The sequence below is a fragment of a genome, unplaced genomic scaffold (genome assembly GCF_019419815.1).
Source record: "Pyrus x bretschneideri cultivar Hongxiangsu unplaced genomic scaffold, Pyrus_bretschneideri_v1 Contig11, whole genome shotgun sequence".
Classification (NCBI taxonomy): Eukaryota; Viridiplantae; Streptophyta; class Magnoliopsida; order Rosales; family Rosaceae; genus Pyrus; species Pyrus x bretschneideri.
In genome coordinates this window covers 4,621,426-4,634,424 of record NW_025999402.1, presented here as the reverse complement: position 1 = coordinate 4,634,424, position 12,999 = coordinate 4,621,426, and the positions used below count along the sequence as shown (strand labels likewise).

The following is a 12,999-nucleotide window of genomic DNA, read 5'->3' as shown; positions in this document are numbered from 1 at the left end:
AAAAACTCAATACAAGATATTGACGTGACTTCATCGTAACCATAAGTAAGAGAGGAGAAAGATTAGGAGGGGAGAGAATCCACCCCCATTTATAAAAGCGTGTTAAGGCTGGAGATGAGATGCAAAATTGCTATCACTTGCTCATCACTTTCAGTGAAAAAAGCCTAAAGACTTGCTTCAATTCTGAACCTAACGGTACTTTTGTTGTATTTTTAATTTCATTTGGTTAAATGATGACCCTCAAGATAACTATGAACTTGATTTAGTTGGATATTTAAAGTATTACCAAAGCGGAAATTCTTTCATAAATAAATAAAAATTGTAATTATCCAAGTTCTCAAATTAGGTAATTCAACAACCCAATGTGAAAAGCAATTATTTCATAAATAAACAAGGAAAAACCAAAATAACATTCAAAATATTATACTCAGCAGATTTTTTATTTGAGGGAAAGCTAATATATCTCTCAGTTAGCGAAAACCTTGAACTTCAATTTTTCACAGTACTCATGATAACTAGGAACAAAAAAATTGTCACCATAATCTAATATTACACGATCGTTTCCTGAATTGTAAAATTTCTTCAAACCACTATATGCGTCGCATAACCGGTAATAATAGTCACTTATTACAGTGACAAATGAGCAATATGGACAAGTGTATCGGAAAACTGCACAAAAAGAAAAAACAGTTGGAAAAAATTAGACCATATATTCATTAATCAAATATGAGGATGAAAGAAAACTCTTAAGCCCTTTGAAAATCTTACTCAATACATCTCCAGCCTTGAAACTCTTGCCCTCAAGCCAGCGAGACACATTAGTTTGTGGACCCCATCCCTGGTCGTCCCCTACAACGAATTCTGCTGCATGAGCTTCTTCACACTGGAGCAGCAACAAGAAGGCCGAAACAAAAATTCCAGCAACCAAAATTTTTTTCATCGCCATTGCCAACGTCTAAGTGGTGGATACTACCTTCTTATCCTTTTTTCTTGTATGGGAATAGGCTGAGGCGCATTGCAAATCAATTTATACGCTACTCATCCTCTCTTGCTATTTAATTTCTTGATTTATTTCCTTAATTTCCAAGCTTATCCAGTCAATTTATTTTGACAATCTACCTACCTTTAATATTTAACAACTTAGGGGTGTAGTCAAACTCGGATTTGAGAGGATTTTAAAAGATTTTAAAATCCTAATGTAATCAATTAAAAGATTTTAAAGGATTAGAATCCATTCAAATCTAGGTGTAATCAATTAAAAGATTTTAAAGGATTTTAAAATCCATCCAAATCTAAGTGTATTAAAAAAATTAAGATTTTGGAGGATTTCAATAAGTTGTGGATTTTGTGGGGTTTGAGACGAAAAATATATATAATCAAGACTAAAAAGAATCCAACCTCACCCCCTATGATTTCAAATCCTTCCACCACAATCCACCACAATCCATTCAAATTCTTTAAAATCCATATGAATTTTGTAGGAGTCTTTAATCCTTTTAAATCCTTTTAAATCTATCACTTTTAAAATCCTTTAAAATCTTAGTTTGACTATACCCTTAATTTACCAAACGATATCATTCGTTAAAAAAAAAAAAAATCGAATTTGAACATGGGAACGTTGATGTAAGGATTCCTTCCAATCTTTCTCTTTAATTGATGGCCAATTGTTATTTTCTTTAACCACTATTTTAAAAATTCCCGCCTAGCATAACCTAAATGCTAGACAGCTGACCACCGTCCTGATTAATCTCTAGACGTTTGAAAATTAAGAAAGGGCACCTATATCTGCTTAGGCTTCTGCCTAGCATGTTCAGACCTGTTTAAGCACCCGCCTAGATCACGAATTTCTCTTAGACAGAAAATATATAACCTTTATTTTGCATTATGTTTTAATACTTTATAATATATATATATATATCATTCTATTTTACAATTTATGTATTCCAATGCAATTATGTGTATTTAAGTATAAGTAGATACTTATTTATACTATTTATAATAAATTTACTTAAAACCACATAAGCCCCACTTAACAGCCTAGGTGGTAGACACCAATCCACCGTCCGACTGCCACCTAACATTTTTTAAAACCTTGGCTTTAACTCGTTAACATCACAATTCACATACATCGTTTGTCCAAAAATTATATAAAATAAAATAAAATAAAAAAATCACATGCGTATTGGACCTTCTTTACTATTTTGCAGTGTAAATTTCATAGGAACAGGCCCAAGTAAACGGCCATGTAAGCCCAACTTAAAAAGGAGCAAATATAGGCCCGGCTCATGGAGTCCATACCCTTTCTCTCAAATTGGCTGCCGCAATATGGATTACTAATTTATTTGACTGTTCTTTTATTCTTTCGATTCTGTTTTTTGCTAAAATCTAAATCAAACAGAAACTTCGGTTTGATTTTGTTTTTTGTTTTTTTTTTTTTTTCGATTTGATTTTGTTTGGTTCGGTTTTGGTTTTTTTATATTTTATTTTATAAAACAATTTTTTTTAATATGAAATTTAGAAAAAGGCTTGCATTGGTAGACTAATAATAAGAAAATGGGAAAAGTAGAAAGTAGGAAGGTAGTTGTACATGTACAAGATCATATAAACCAATCATATTTTGTCAACAACCTCAATTGCAAAGAAAAATCTATTCAAAAAACAAACAAATAGAGAAACTATTTCAAGTTCCAAAGCCTTCCAAAAATTTCCTCTATAACCAATGAAATATCCTCCCTAATTGAACCAAGTATGCTCCTTTAAAAAGCCCTAGACTTAGTTTCAAACTTGGCAACAAAGTTTCACAAAAGAAACATCATGGACATATATTCATAAAGTGTAAAGGTATTCGGTTCAGTTAAGTTTTTTCTTTTTTGGTTTGGATTTTTTTTTTCGGGTTTTGGTTTTTTAGTTTCGGTTTGGTGTTCATTCTTTTTTTTTTTCCCTGATTTTCGGTGTTTTTTAACCCACCCCTAATGAAGATGTCTTTCTGTCACTTGCATTCTATCTAACTGATCTTGGATTTGAGCTTGTTTACCTCGGAATTACAGTGTAGTAGTTGGCCTTTTAACCTTTCTCTCCAGGAAGTTTCGAAATAAAGCTAACTATACCATCCTCTTGTTGAGAGTACGAGTCTCACATCGAGAAAATAATGGACACTGCATGTGCTTATAACTAGTTGAACTACTTTTTATATTGCTAATTAGTTTTACGGTGGAACTTTAACTCTCTTCATCCTGTACTGTTGAAGTTTCTTAAAAAAGGAAAATCTGTCTATTGTATGTTTTCCTAATAAATCAAAGAAATCTAATGACTTGAACACATGCTTGATTGCAAATACAGAATGCCTATCGCGGATCCTTAGGGAGAAGATGGTGCCGTTTGTAGGTCAATGTAGCAATTGAACCATATTTTATGGTCTTAACGTTGCAAAAAATTCCATGACCAAAAGGTCCGTGAGAAACTTTGAGCATATGGCGTCGGGATGCAAATAGTCATGGTGTCTATAATATACAATGCAAAGTGTGGCTCGGGAGCACATGGAGCGCAAGGGTTTGCCTAGGCTCTAAGCAGTTGATTACTGTCACAATTAATTTTTAGATGTTTAAAAAATAAAAAAGAGTGTGTAAGTTTGTCTGGGCATCGCAACTCTCATTTAAATAGAAAAAGATAACTTTCATTTTTTATTTTATTTTTTAATAATTTGTAAGAGACTTGTAAGATAATTGGATGAACACTCATTATATGTTTGTTCTCCATGTTTTCGATATGTTTAATATTTTATAATTTATATGTCATTTTATTTTGCAATTTATGTATGCCAATAAAATTATATAGTTTTTTTTTAATTATATGTAGACATTTATTTGTATGTTATATAATAAATTTAATTAAATTAAAAAAGACCACTTAGGGTCCCGCCTAGATGCATGAGCATTGGGTTCCTACCCGTCGTCTGACCAGCACCCAACGCTTTTTAAACATCGTGTATATGTAAAGGCAACATACATGAAACATTTGGGTTTACGTATATGCATGGTTCTACTTAAAAAACCCGTAAACCCGTAAAACTGTACAAATATGTTTTATATAGAGCAATTATGGAACATGTTTTCAAATCATGATTCGGTCAGTACAAGAGGTGGATTGCTCTAGTGGTTAACATCTTTCTTTTTAACCCACCGCGTTGTTAGTTTTAAATCTCTTTCTTCATAAGACCTCTTACTTACAAGTAAAAAAGAACACTTTGTGATTAAATTTCAGATGTAGTGATTCCCTTAGAATGTTGTAGTATACGTACTCAAATTAAGTGAGCGTCTGAAATTTGACAAGCATGATTTTAGTCGTCTTCTTCTTTTAATATATATTTTCAAAGACTTTGGTATATAATTAAACAATTGTATATAATAATATGCGATAATGGTGACCGGCCAAAAATTAAAAAAAAATATAAAGAGAAGAGCGACGTGATTGTGACTAATTAGAAGTAGAAGCTCAAAGGCTCGTTTGGAAGTGCTTTTAAAATAACTAAAAGTGTTTTTAGCAAAAGTGTTTTTGGGTCCTAAAAGCATTTAAAGTGTTTCATGTAAGAAACACATAACTAGAAGCACTTTAAATGTTTTATAAGGATCACTTGCATTTTATTAAAGATTGGTTTCAAAAACAATTTCACCAGAAGGGCTTTTAGTCATTTTAAAAGTAATTCTAAACGAGTAAGTCTTTCGACAATTCCACTAAGAATGCACACGGTTTATCGTATGGCATGATTCTTATTCGACGTGGGCTCGAGTTCGACGAAGGGTTTGCATCATGCATGAATCTTTGTTATACCCTATCTCTACTAAAAAAGCTATCTATTTTACTAGGCAAAGGTATTGCCAATTTGCAATATCTTTTTATTTTTATTTATTTTTTAGCTGAAAAAAGTTTAGGGAAGAAGAGGTTAGTTCATCTCAGAATCAGAACATATCATAAGTTTTTTTTAGGACTTACAGAGGGGGTTTTAACCTCATTTTTAGTTTTTATAGATCATCCACCAAGAGGGATTTTCGGCAACGAGACTCAAATAAGGCCTTAACTTAATGAACAGAATGAACCTTACCAACTCACAAGGACTAAGCCCAAATTTTTTATGGATGAGGGCATCCTCAAACAAGGAAGGCACAAATTCAAAAGCTCAAGAATATATTAAACAAAACACTTATATATTAATCTATAAGGTTTTCTATACAACATATTACAAAATCTCTCAACGCATTTCATATTTTGAAAGCGTTGCATGATAACTTTACTACCAATACCATCAAATATATCTCTATGTAATAATAGCCATGTTATCATTTATCTAGTGAGCTCTTATTCAATTTCTCAATTAATTCTTCAAAAATTTCATAGCCGAAAATGCTCCTTAAATAGTGGCAGAGCAACTGAAAGAGTTAATGCTAATGTCACAAACAAATAAACTAGTGAATACACCTTATATACCAAAAAAAATGAGTGGGGGCATCCCCGCCTCAAGGTGGCTCCGTCCATGCCAATCAAAATATCCTCCTTAGCAATTTGCAATATTTTTTGTTTCAAAGTAAAATACCCCAAATTATTTGCATATGCTTATCTTTAAATGTTGCTATCATTATTATGATTATTATTATTGTTACATAATAGTGCTGCCTGCTCAAATATGGACCAATTTGTTTGGTCCAATATGAACCTCCATTTGGCTTGTTATTATGAGGTCGATATGTTGTGGGGTGCGACGCAGCTACATTTTCCGACTTCAGTAGGACTTGAGAGTTAAATTCGAATAATAATCAGAACAACTAACCTACTTAATTATTGATTTCGAGAATTGAAAACAGCCTTATCAGGGCAGTGTCAAGGGACCACAGACAATTGATAATCTCAACTACTGATTTGTTAGTTCATACTCAACATAATATACGGACCATTGACATAGAGGCCCCAAAACATAGCCGATTGATTTCAATAACTGGACATTTCACATATAGGTCTTAATATATCATTGTTTTGTTTGTTGTCTTATACTAACCATACCAAGAGTGAAGATTCGAATATAGAACCTCGAATGTAAGCTAAACATTCTTAATCACTTAACAAGTGCATTTACCAATCGCAAAAAAAGTGCGCTTAATGTACCTTGGTCTCAAAGTTGAAACTTAAGTACAACGTTAAATACTCTTAATCACTTAAGCTACATCTCTTTTGCAGCACCCTTATCATTACATTAATCACAATCAAACAGGCCTATAGAGCCATTAGTTTCTCAACTAATCATGATGCCAATCTACGGAAGCTGCCTGTATAGTAACAATTTCCTCGACATACTTAGATTTTAAAGTCAACAGTTGAGTTTCACGAGTTCACTAAATTATTTTTTTGTTGGAATAAGGACTTAACTGAACTATATATAAACGTATCTTATTTGTTTGACTTCATCGTGTTGTGGATTTATTTACTCCCAAATAGCGGAACAAAGGCCAAAGCGCGCTCCTCTACTTTCACATTCTCTTCCAAACCCCCACTACAAGTTCAAGCACTTTCAACTCATACAAAAGCAAGCCAAACAACACCATCATCGATCAAACCAAATCATGTACAGTGGCAACCCAGACCCTCCCCAAAAGTCCCTCACAACTAAACAAGCTGATGAGAACAAGTTCTTCTCTAACTCTAAGCATTTGTCCAAGGAAAGCTCCATAGCAAATCCATCTTTGAGAGTCTATTATGGAGGATTGCCTGCTAATGTCCCATTCATGTGGGAATCTCAGCCAGGTACCCCAAAATGCACATTCAGTGAGGACACAGCACTTCCTCCTCTCACTCCTCCTCCTCCATACTTTTCCAATTCCTACAAAAAACCAAACAAAAAGCATTCAAGATCCAATCTTTTGCACACCCTTTTCCTGAAAATAAGTCTCAAGAAAGCCCATGTGCCATCTTCGCCATCTTCGCCTTCATCGCCGTCATCTTCGTTGTTCTCGTCATCATCAGATTCATCAGTGAACACAAGGAAGTACCATGGAAGGAGCCAGTTTTCGAGCACAAGTTCCTCGTTTGATTCTATGGGAGATTATGAACAAGAGGATGTTGGCTCGCCTACTTCAACATTGTGCTTTCGATTTAGCACGGTGAGCACTGGAGGCAACCGAGGCTGCCGTGGATTTTAATTTGATGAAGAAGGCATGATGGTCTTGTTGTGTTAATATATGGCCATGGATCTGGCCAATGCAAGGTTACTCTTAGTTAGTAATGCTTTGTAATTTATCTTAAGTTTTTTTTGTTTAATGTCTAAAATGTATTGTGGTAGCAATCTCAACTACTGCCTAAAAGTGTACATCTTGTGGTTGTGCTTCTTAGATGCATCTAAACCATGTTCTAATTCAGTCATGAATACTCCCTTTGCTTCTCTTTCGTTTTCTTATTTATACAAGTTTAAAGAACATCAATTACATAATTTATAGCTCAAGTAGTTAAAAGTGTTTATTCTTGTGTTGGAGGTTCTGTGTCTGAATTCCTCTCCCTAATACCCATTCTATAAGGGAAACAAACATAAATCTAAGTAAAATTTGGCTGTTACTGTCAATATCCAAGCTGTATGCTTTATATATTAAATGTGCACCAAAGACAGAGATTGATTAACTTAAGGTAGTACCGTATTATTAAATGTGCACCAAAAACGGAGATTGATTAACTTAAGGTAGTACCGTATTACAATATATGTCAAGTACAAATCTTTTAATGATAATACTATCATGGTATGGTTTGGGTTTATTCATTTTTAAGTAAATTAGAATTATCATCCTGATAACCATAAGTAAAAAAACACTTAGATTTTAATTGGAGAAAAAAAATTAACCCCCAACTAGCAACTTCTCACGTTCTGGTTATTTTCAGTAGCCAAATATTCTTTTGGCGTCTTCTTCCCATTGAACTCATCATCATTGTTTTCTTTGTAACATATCGAGCTTGAAGTGTTTTCTCTCAAAGAGTAATGTTATTCAGGAGAAAAGCCTTATGTTTTTTTGTTGGTGCAATATCAAGGGATGGTTTTGTTGTTGAGGGGAGGGTGGAAGGAAGAATCCATTTTAATTGGAGTTATTGATTGAGCAGCTCTTGTTTAAGTTGTTCTTAATACATCTACCATAGACAGCATTTTATTTTGATTTGGGTTTTGGGAGATGGATTGCTTCTGGTAGTTGGTTGTTGGGAATATATTGTGTTTGATATTTTTTCCCCCTCTAATTCTGGCTGCTAAATATTTAAAGCAGTGGGGAAGGATCGGTACAGGTTCCTGTCCATGTATTCAATAAAGCAGCAGCGTGGTTTGTTGGGTATCTTTCGGCTCTGCCGTGTCCTCATCACATGTTAACGACATTTTTCGAACAGTAAAGGCTCTATGTTTGCACATATAGTCCCTTCTTCTCCATTCGATCTTGCTACACCATTAGTGAGTGCTTGCATAAAATATTATTGACACAAGGACCAATATTTCATGAAGTTAATGTACTAAAAATATGTCACATAAAGCTATCCATAAAGTTGTCTGCCTTTCTGTGATCCATTTAGAGACTTTAGCACATAAAAATAAAAGAAGTTTGTCACGCAGATTATTAACTCTTTGACTGTCGGTGCATCGAGTTTCGCTTTATAAAAAGAGAACTGCTTGGTGCATCGAAAGTTTCGCCCAAAAAAATTGGTTTAAGTCTTTAATTTTTCAATTAAAAAGTTCATGGGAGAAATCGAAAGTTGAGTGATAGTTCAGGGGGCAAATTGGTAATTTAGCTTAAAAATAATGAACCAATTATGAGGATTCTTTTTGGATTTTCCAATCACATCCGTTCATCGTATATCGTACGGCCAATGTTCGTCAAGTACTGTTTATATTTAATTTTAAATAAAAAGATTTACAATAATTTCTGGTTGTACGATATACGATGAACATATGCGATAAAGGATGCCCAAGATCCTTACAAATCATTATTTTTCATGTGAAGATGTGATCAAGGACAAATGACTAAGCTAAAAGAATAACTCGATAGAGTAATGGCATACGTACCACCTATTTGTACAATCATTTATATCATTTTTCTAATAAAGGTAAGGCTCACCATCACATGTGGTCCTATCTCTATTAAAGATGATACAAATATATAATAAGATTAACATTTTTGAACTCGATAAGGTTGTCATCTTATTATTATTCATTCAATAAATTGTGAAATTATTATCAGTTCTTGGTGGGTTCCAAATCACTAATGGATACTGATTTAGGATTTTTATTCAATTTCTTCATTTACCATACGATTCGACGGCAAAACACACCTTTTAATTAAACCATGAGATAAATATCATAAGATATGGCACCCTGTGTCAGAATTCTAGATTATTGACTGTTTCAAATTATAAAATTTGTACGATCAAATGATGCTAGGTTAGTGAAGGTTGAGGGCTTTTCTCCTACTAGAAGTAAGGGAAGTATGTTATACCTTATTTATACCCTAAAAACAAAAGTTTCAAGTACCTTGCATTTTCTTGTGAAAATGCATTCTTTAAATTAAGGCATGAAATAATCATTCATCAGCACAAGATGTGGGACTCTGACACAGTTCCAAGCATGGGCTATAAATAGGATTTGGATCCTCTCCTAAGTTAATGGGAAGGATCCTCCTGACCCATCATTGTGGACCATTAAATTTTTATCTAACGGTTACAATTATTATAACTGTAAAGGAACTCCCTGTTTGTAGCTGTTGGATAAAAATCCAACAGCCTACGATGATGGGTCAGGAGAATCCTCTCCATTAGCTCAGGAGAGGATCCAAATCCCTATAAATATAAGCGTCCTTTCCTTTTTAATATGTACCAGAAGATCAAACAACAAAGAAATAGTGAGTGCTGGGTACACCTACTAATTGTGTACACACAGATTTTATTCTTGGCATATTATTGAATGAAGAGGACGGTACTGGAAGAACCTAAACAGAAAGCAAAAGGTTAAGAATTTGAAACCACCAACCAGACGTATCGACTACAACTTGATCAATATATTTATATCGTTCTTTGTTTATCTAATTTGTCGGCAGTTCTTGTGCTGAAGAAAATGGCGACAAACTACAGGTCCACTGGTGCTCCATGTGCGCACGGGCCATTCGTTGCATGGAATATTTTGGACACAAATGACTCCATCTGCATCCCCACGTACGACACATGCACAAAGCCTCACAAGTCTCGCTGAAACGTTTGGCAAACAATATATATCCAATTAAGGGCAGAACCATGAATTTATAGTCTTTTACATATGAACATCGAAGTAAAATTACTTCATTTCTTCTTAAGAAGCAGGAAACTCCAATGTGTTTAACTAAGAGAGTTGTTTTTCATTAATAAGAAGAAAAAAAATGCTATGACTGGGTTCCATTTTAAGAGCCACTAGAGCGGGGTGAGCTAATTTTTGTTTGGTAGGCTTGGCTTATATGAAAAATGGGGTGGGAGGTCTAAAAATTATTAGATCTTTATCTTTTCCAAATTGATTTAGCAGCACCACAAATTTGGCGGATAACTATGCTTGGCATTGGCCTCCTTTGTGTTTAAGCTGTTCGTAAAAATTGTAGTTAATATTGGTGTCCAACTGATTTGTTTGATTTTACATATGTCAACATATGAAATTTGGTGTGAATTGTAATATTTCATTGATGATTTACAGAATGGTAGAAAGGGTCCTTATAAGGTGGACTCACTGATGAGTAATATACAACATATTATTAACCAAATGATGTCACTGCTCAACAACATTATTCTCAACAAATAGTGATGATATATAAAAAATAAAAATTTACAATAAAATAAATGTGTAGGTAAGTTGGTAAGTTGACATTGTTTCACTTGGGTGGTCATGGATTCAAATATCCTAGTAGACATTATTATTACTTTTTTTTCTCGATAAAATCTTCGATGACCGGAAAAATGTCCTGGCAAAATTTCCAACGACAATGTCGTTGGCATGTGTGTCATGTGCAATGGGGCCAAAAATTTCATGTCTCTATATGTCTATATAAATGTCTTCGACTATAAAGTATAATTTAATCCAAATAAAATGAGTTGAGCTTGGTAGTTTTTCATAAAGTTTGTTTTTCTTTAAATCCTATGCCTAACTTTGAAAACGAAAAGACCTCTGAAACCAACTACCTTTGAAGTGAGCTGCGTTCCCCGTTGTGTGCCCACACATTAGTGTTTAGTCGAGCCAACCAGTACACACGACATGTCACACTTTAATAAATTCCCATTACCACCCCAATCCAAAAAACGTTATGCATGTTTAATTCATATTCTCATGTCACTTAGTACTATAGTATAGTAATATTCATCTTTACGAATTTAAATCATATTATTATTAACATATTGTAAGACTTAATCTACTTATAGTTGTACTTCTTTAATCTTAATTCCCCTCCTCCCAAGCCCAAGCCCAAGCCCAAGCCCATAAATGTCTTACTCCTCTTTCAAGGAAACATCCATATTAATTTTTGATTTTTGGGTGTACCTTTTAACTGTATCCTCCGAAACCGTCATTGTCGAAAATGAAAGGAAAGAAGAGGGCTCCGCCAAACTTGCTCTATGTCATGCATAGACATCCTTGCGATAACCGTTAGAAATTTTGTGGTTGCGGTAAGAAGTACTTAGTATTTTTTATAAATAGTTAATAATATATACACAGAGAGTTTTCTTAATAATAATATAGATAATTAGATGTACTAAGACAAAACAATTGTTGAAGATGTGAAATGTGACATATGACACAGGTGTATAAGTACAAGTTAAATATTTATGTGTCGAGGCAAGTCAAATATTACACACACACACATACACATACACATGTTAGGTCAGCAAGGCACGAGTTGAACGGAATAAAAGTCCTTATAGAAACTTCAAATTTCTATGACACGTCTCAAAACTGTAGGTTCGAAATTTAGCACAAACTTCAAGTTGATCCTCTGCAATCTCAAATGCAACATATGCAATCGAATTGAAAAAGGCATATTAGTTTGAGCAAATAAAGTAAAGGTTGGGCGGCATCAGGGCCCATTTGTGAGTAATCTACGAGACTAGGGTAGTTGCGGCCTAATGAAAAAAAAGGAACAGACAAAGGGCTGATTTGGAGTGGGGCTGCAGGTCCCAAAAAAAAAAAAAAAATAAATAAATTGGAGCTGCTGGCCCAAATATAAAGAGGAGAATTTCTTTTTATTTCGTTGCTGGACTGAAGTTCAATTGAAGAAGCAACGGGCTGTAAGGCTCAAAAGAGACCAAGCCTTACGGGCTCTCTTGTTTAGGCTTTGTTAAACATATATTATTCTTGATATATCTCTATAATTAATATAAAAGCATATTTTAAAATATAATATATTATTACTGATATTGTGGAAATCATAATAGTATCGATTATATGCATATATCATTACATATTGGAGTGGATGGATACTGATAAATTCGAGATTGGGTTATGACAATGAAATGATCGTTTATGTGGTTGAGTTCGATTCTCGTAGGGACTAGCCAAGGCGACAAAAGTGAAATTAAAAGAATGGTATGAAGTAGTGGGAAATCTGGCGAACAAGAGAAGAATGAAATGACTAACAAAAGGGGAATTTGGGATGACTAAATTAGGGGGTGTTAGTTATATAATAGAGCTTCTGATTCACCACGGCAATGGTAAAATGGAGGTATAGGACATGCAAGGTCGCTTGTTTTATTAAATGAATGGGTTTGGTAAAATGAAGTTAAGTTGCATTCATATTTTATCAGTTAAATATTTATTATTGATAATATGCTATAATTGAATTATGTGATCATGTCACTTGGTTTAGCGTTGACAATTATATTTGATATATAAGACCAAAGTACCAATCAAGATGTGGTTTTGCTCATTTTGTACATTTTAGACCTAGTAGATTCGGTACAAAATTAACGAATGATATAAGATTGTAC

The 12,999-nt window shown here is 33.8% G+C and overlaps 2 protein-coding genes across 2 annotated transcripts; one reads left to right on the top strand and one right to left on the bottom strand.

The window, feature by feature from the left end:
- Positions 1-427: 427 nt before the first annotated feature.
- LOC125473119 (basic blue protein-like) lies at positions 428-977 on the bottom strand. The gene is made up of 2 exons (XM_048575499.1): positions 769-977; positions 428-669 (listed from the first exon to the last, which is right to left on the bottom strand). Exons 1-2 carry the CDS (start codon positions 944-946, stop codon positions 467-469), a joined length of 381 nt encoding a protein of 126 aa, XP_048431456.1. The 5' UTR covers positions 947-977; the 3' UTR covers positions 428-466.
- A 5,492-nt stretch (positions 978-6,469) lies between these two features.
- Positions 6,470-7,425, top strand: LOC103962175. Its single transcript, XM_018651119.2, has one exon. The coding sequence runs from the start codon at positions 6,609-6,611 to the stop codon at positions 7,182-7,184; it is 576 nt and encodes a 191-aa protein (XP_018506635.1). The 5' UTR covers positions 6,470-6,608; the 3' UTR covers positions 7,185-7,425.
- The last annotated feature ends 5,574 nt before the right edge of the window (positions 7,426-12,999 follow it).

Bases quoted from the DNA above. Each gene is read 5' to 3' on its own strand.
- LOC103962175 (XM_018651119.2), top strand. From the start codon at position 6,609: ATGTACAGTGGCAACCCAGACCCTCCCCAAAAGTCCCTCACAACTAAA.
- LOC125473119 (XM_048575499.1), bottom strand. From the start codon at position 946: ATGGCGATGAAAAAAATTTTGGTTGCTGGAATTTTTGTTTCGGCCTTC. The intron at 670-768 runs GTAAGATTTTCA...CTTTTTGTGCAG, and splicing joins CAAGGCTGGAGATGTATTGA to TTTTCCGATACACTTGTCCA.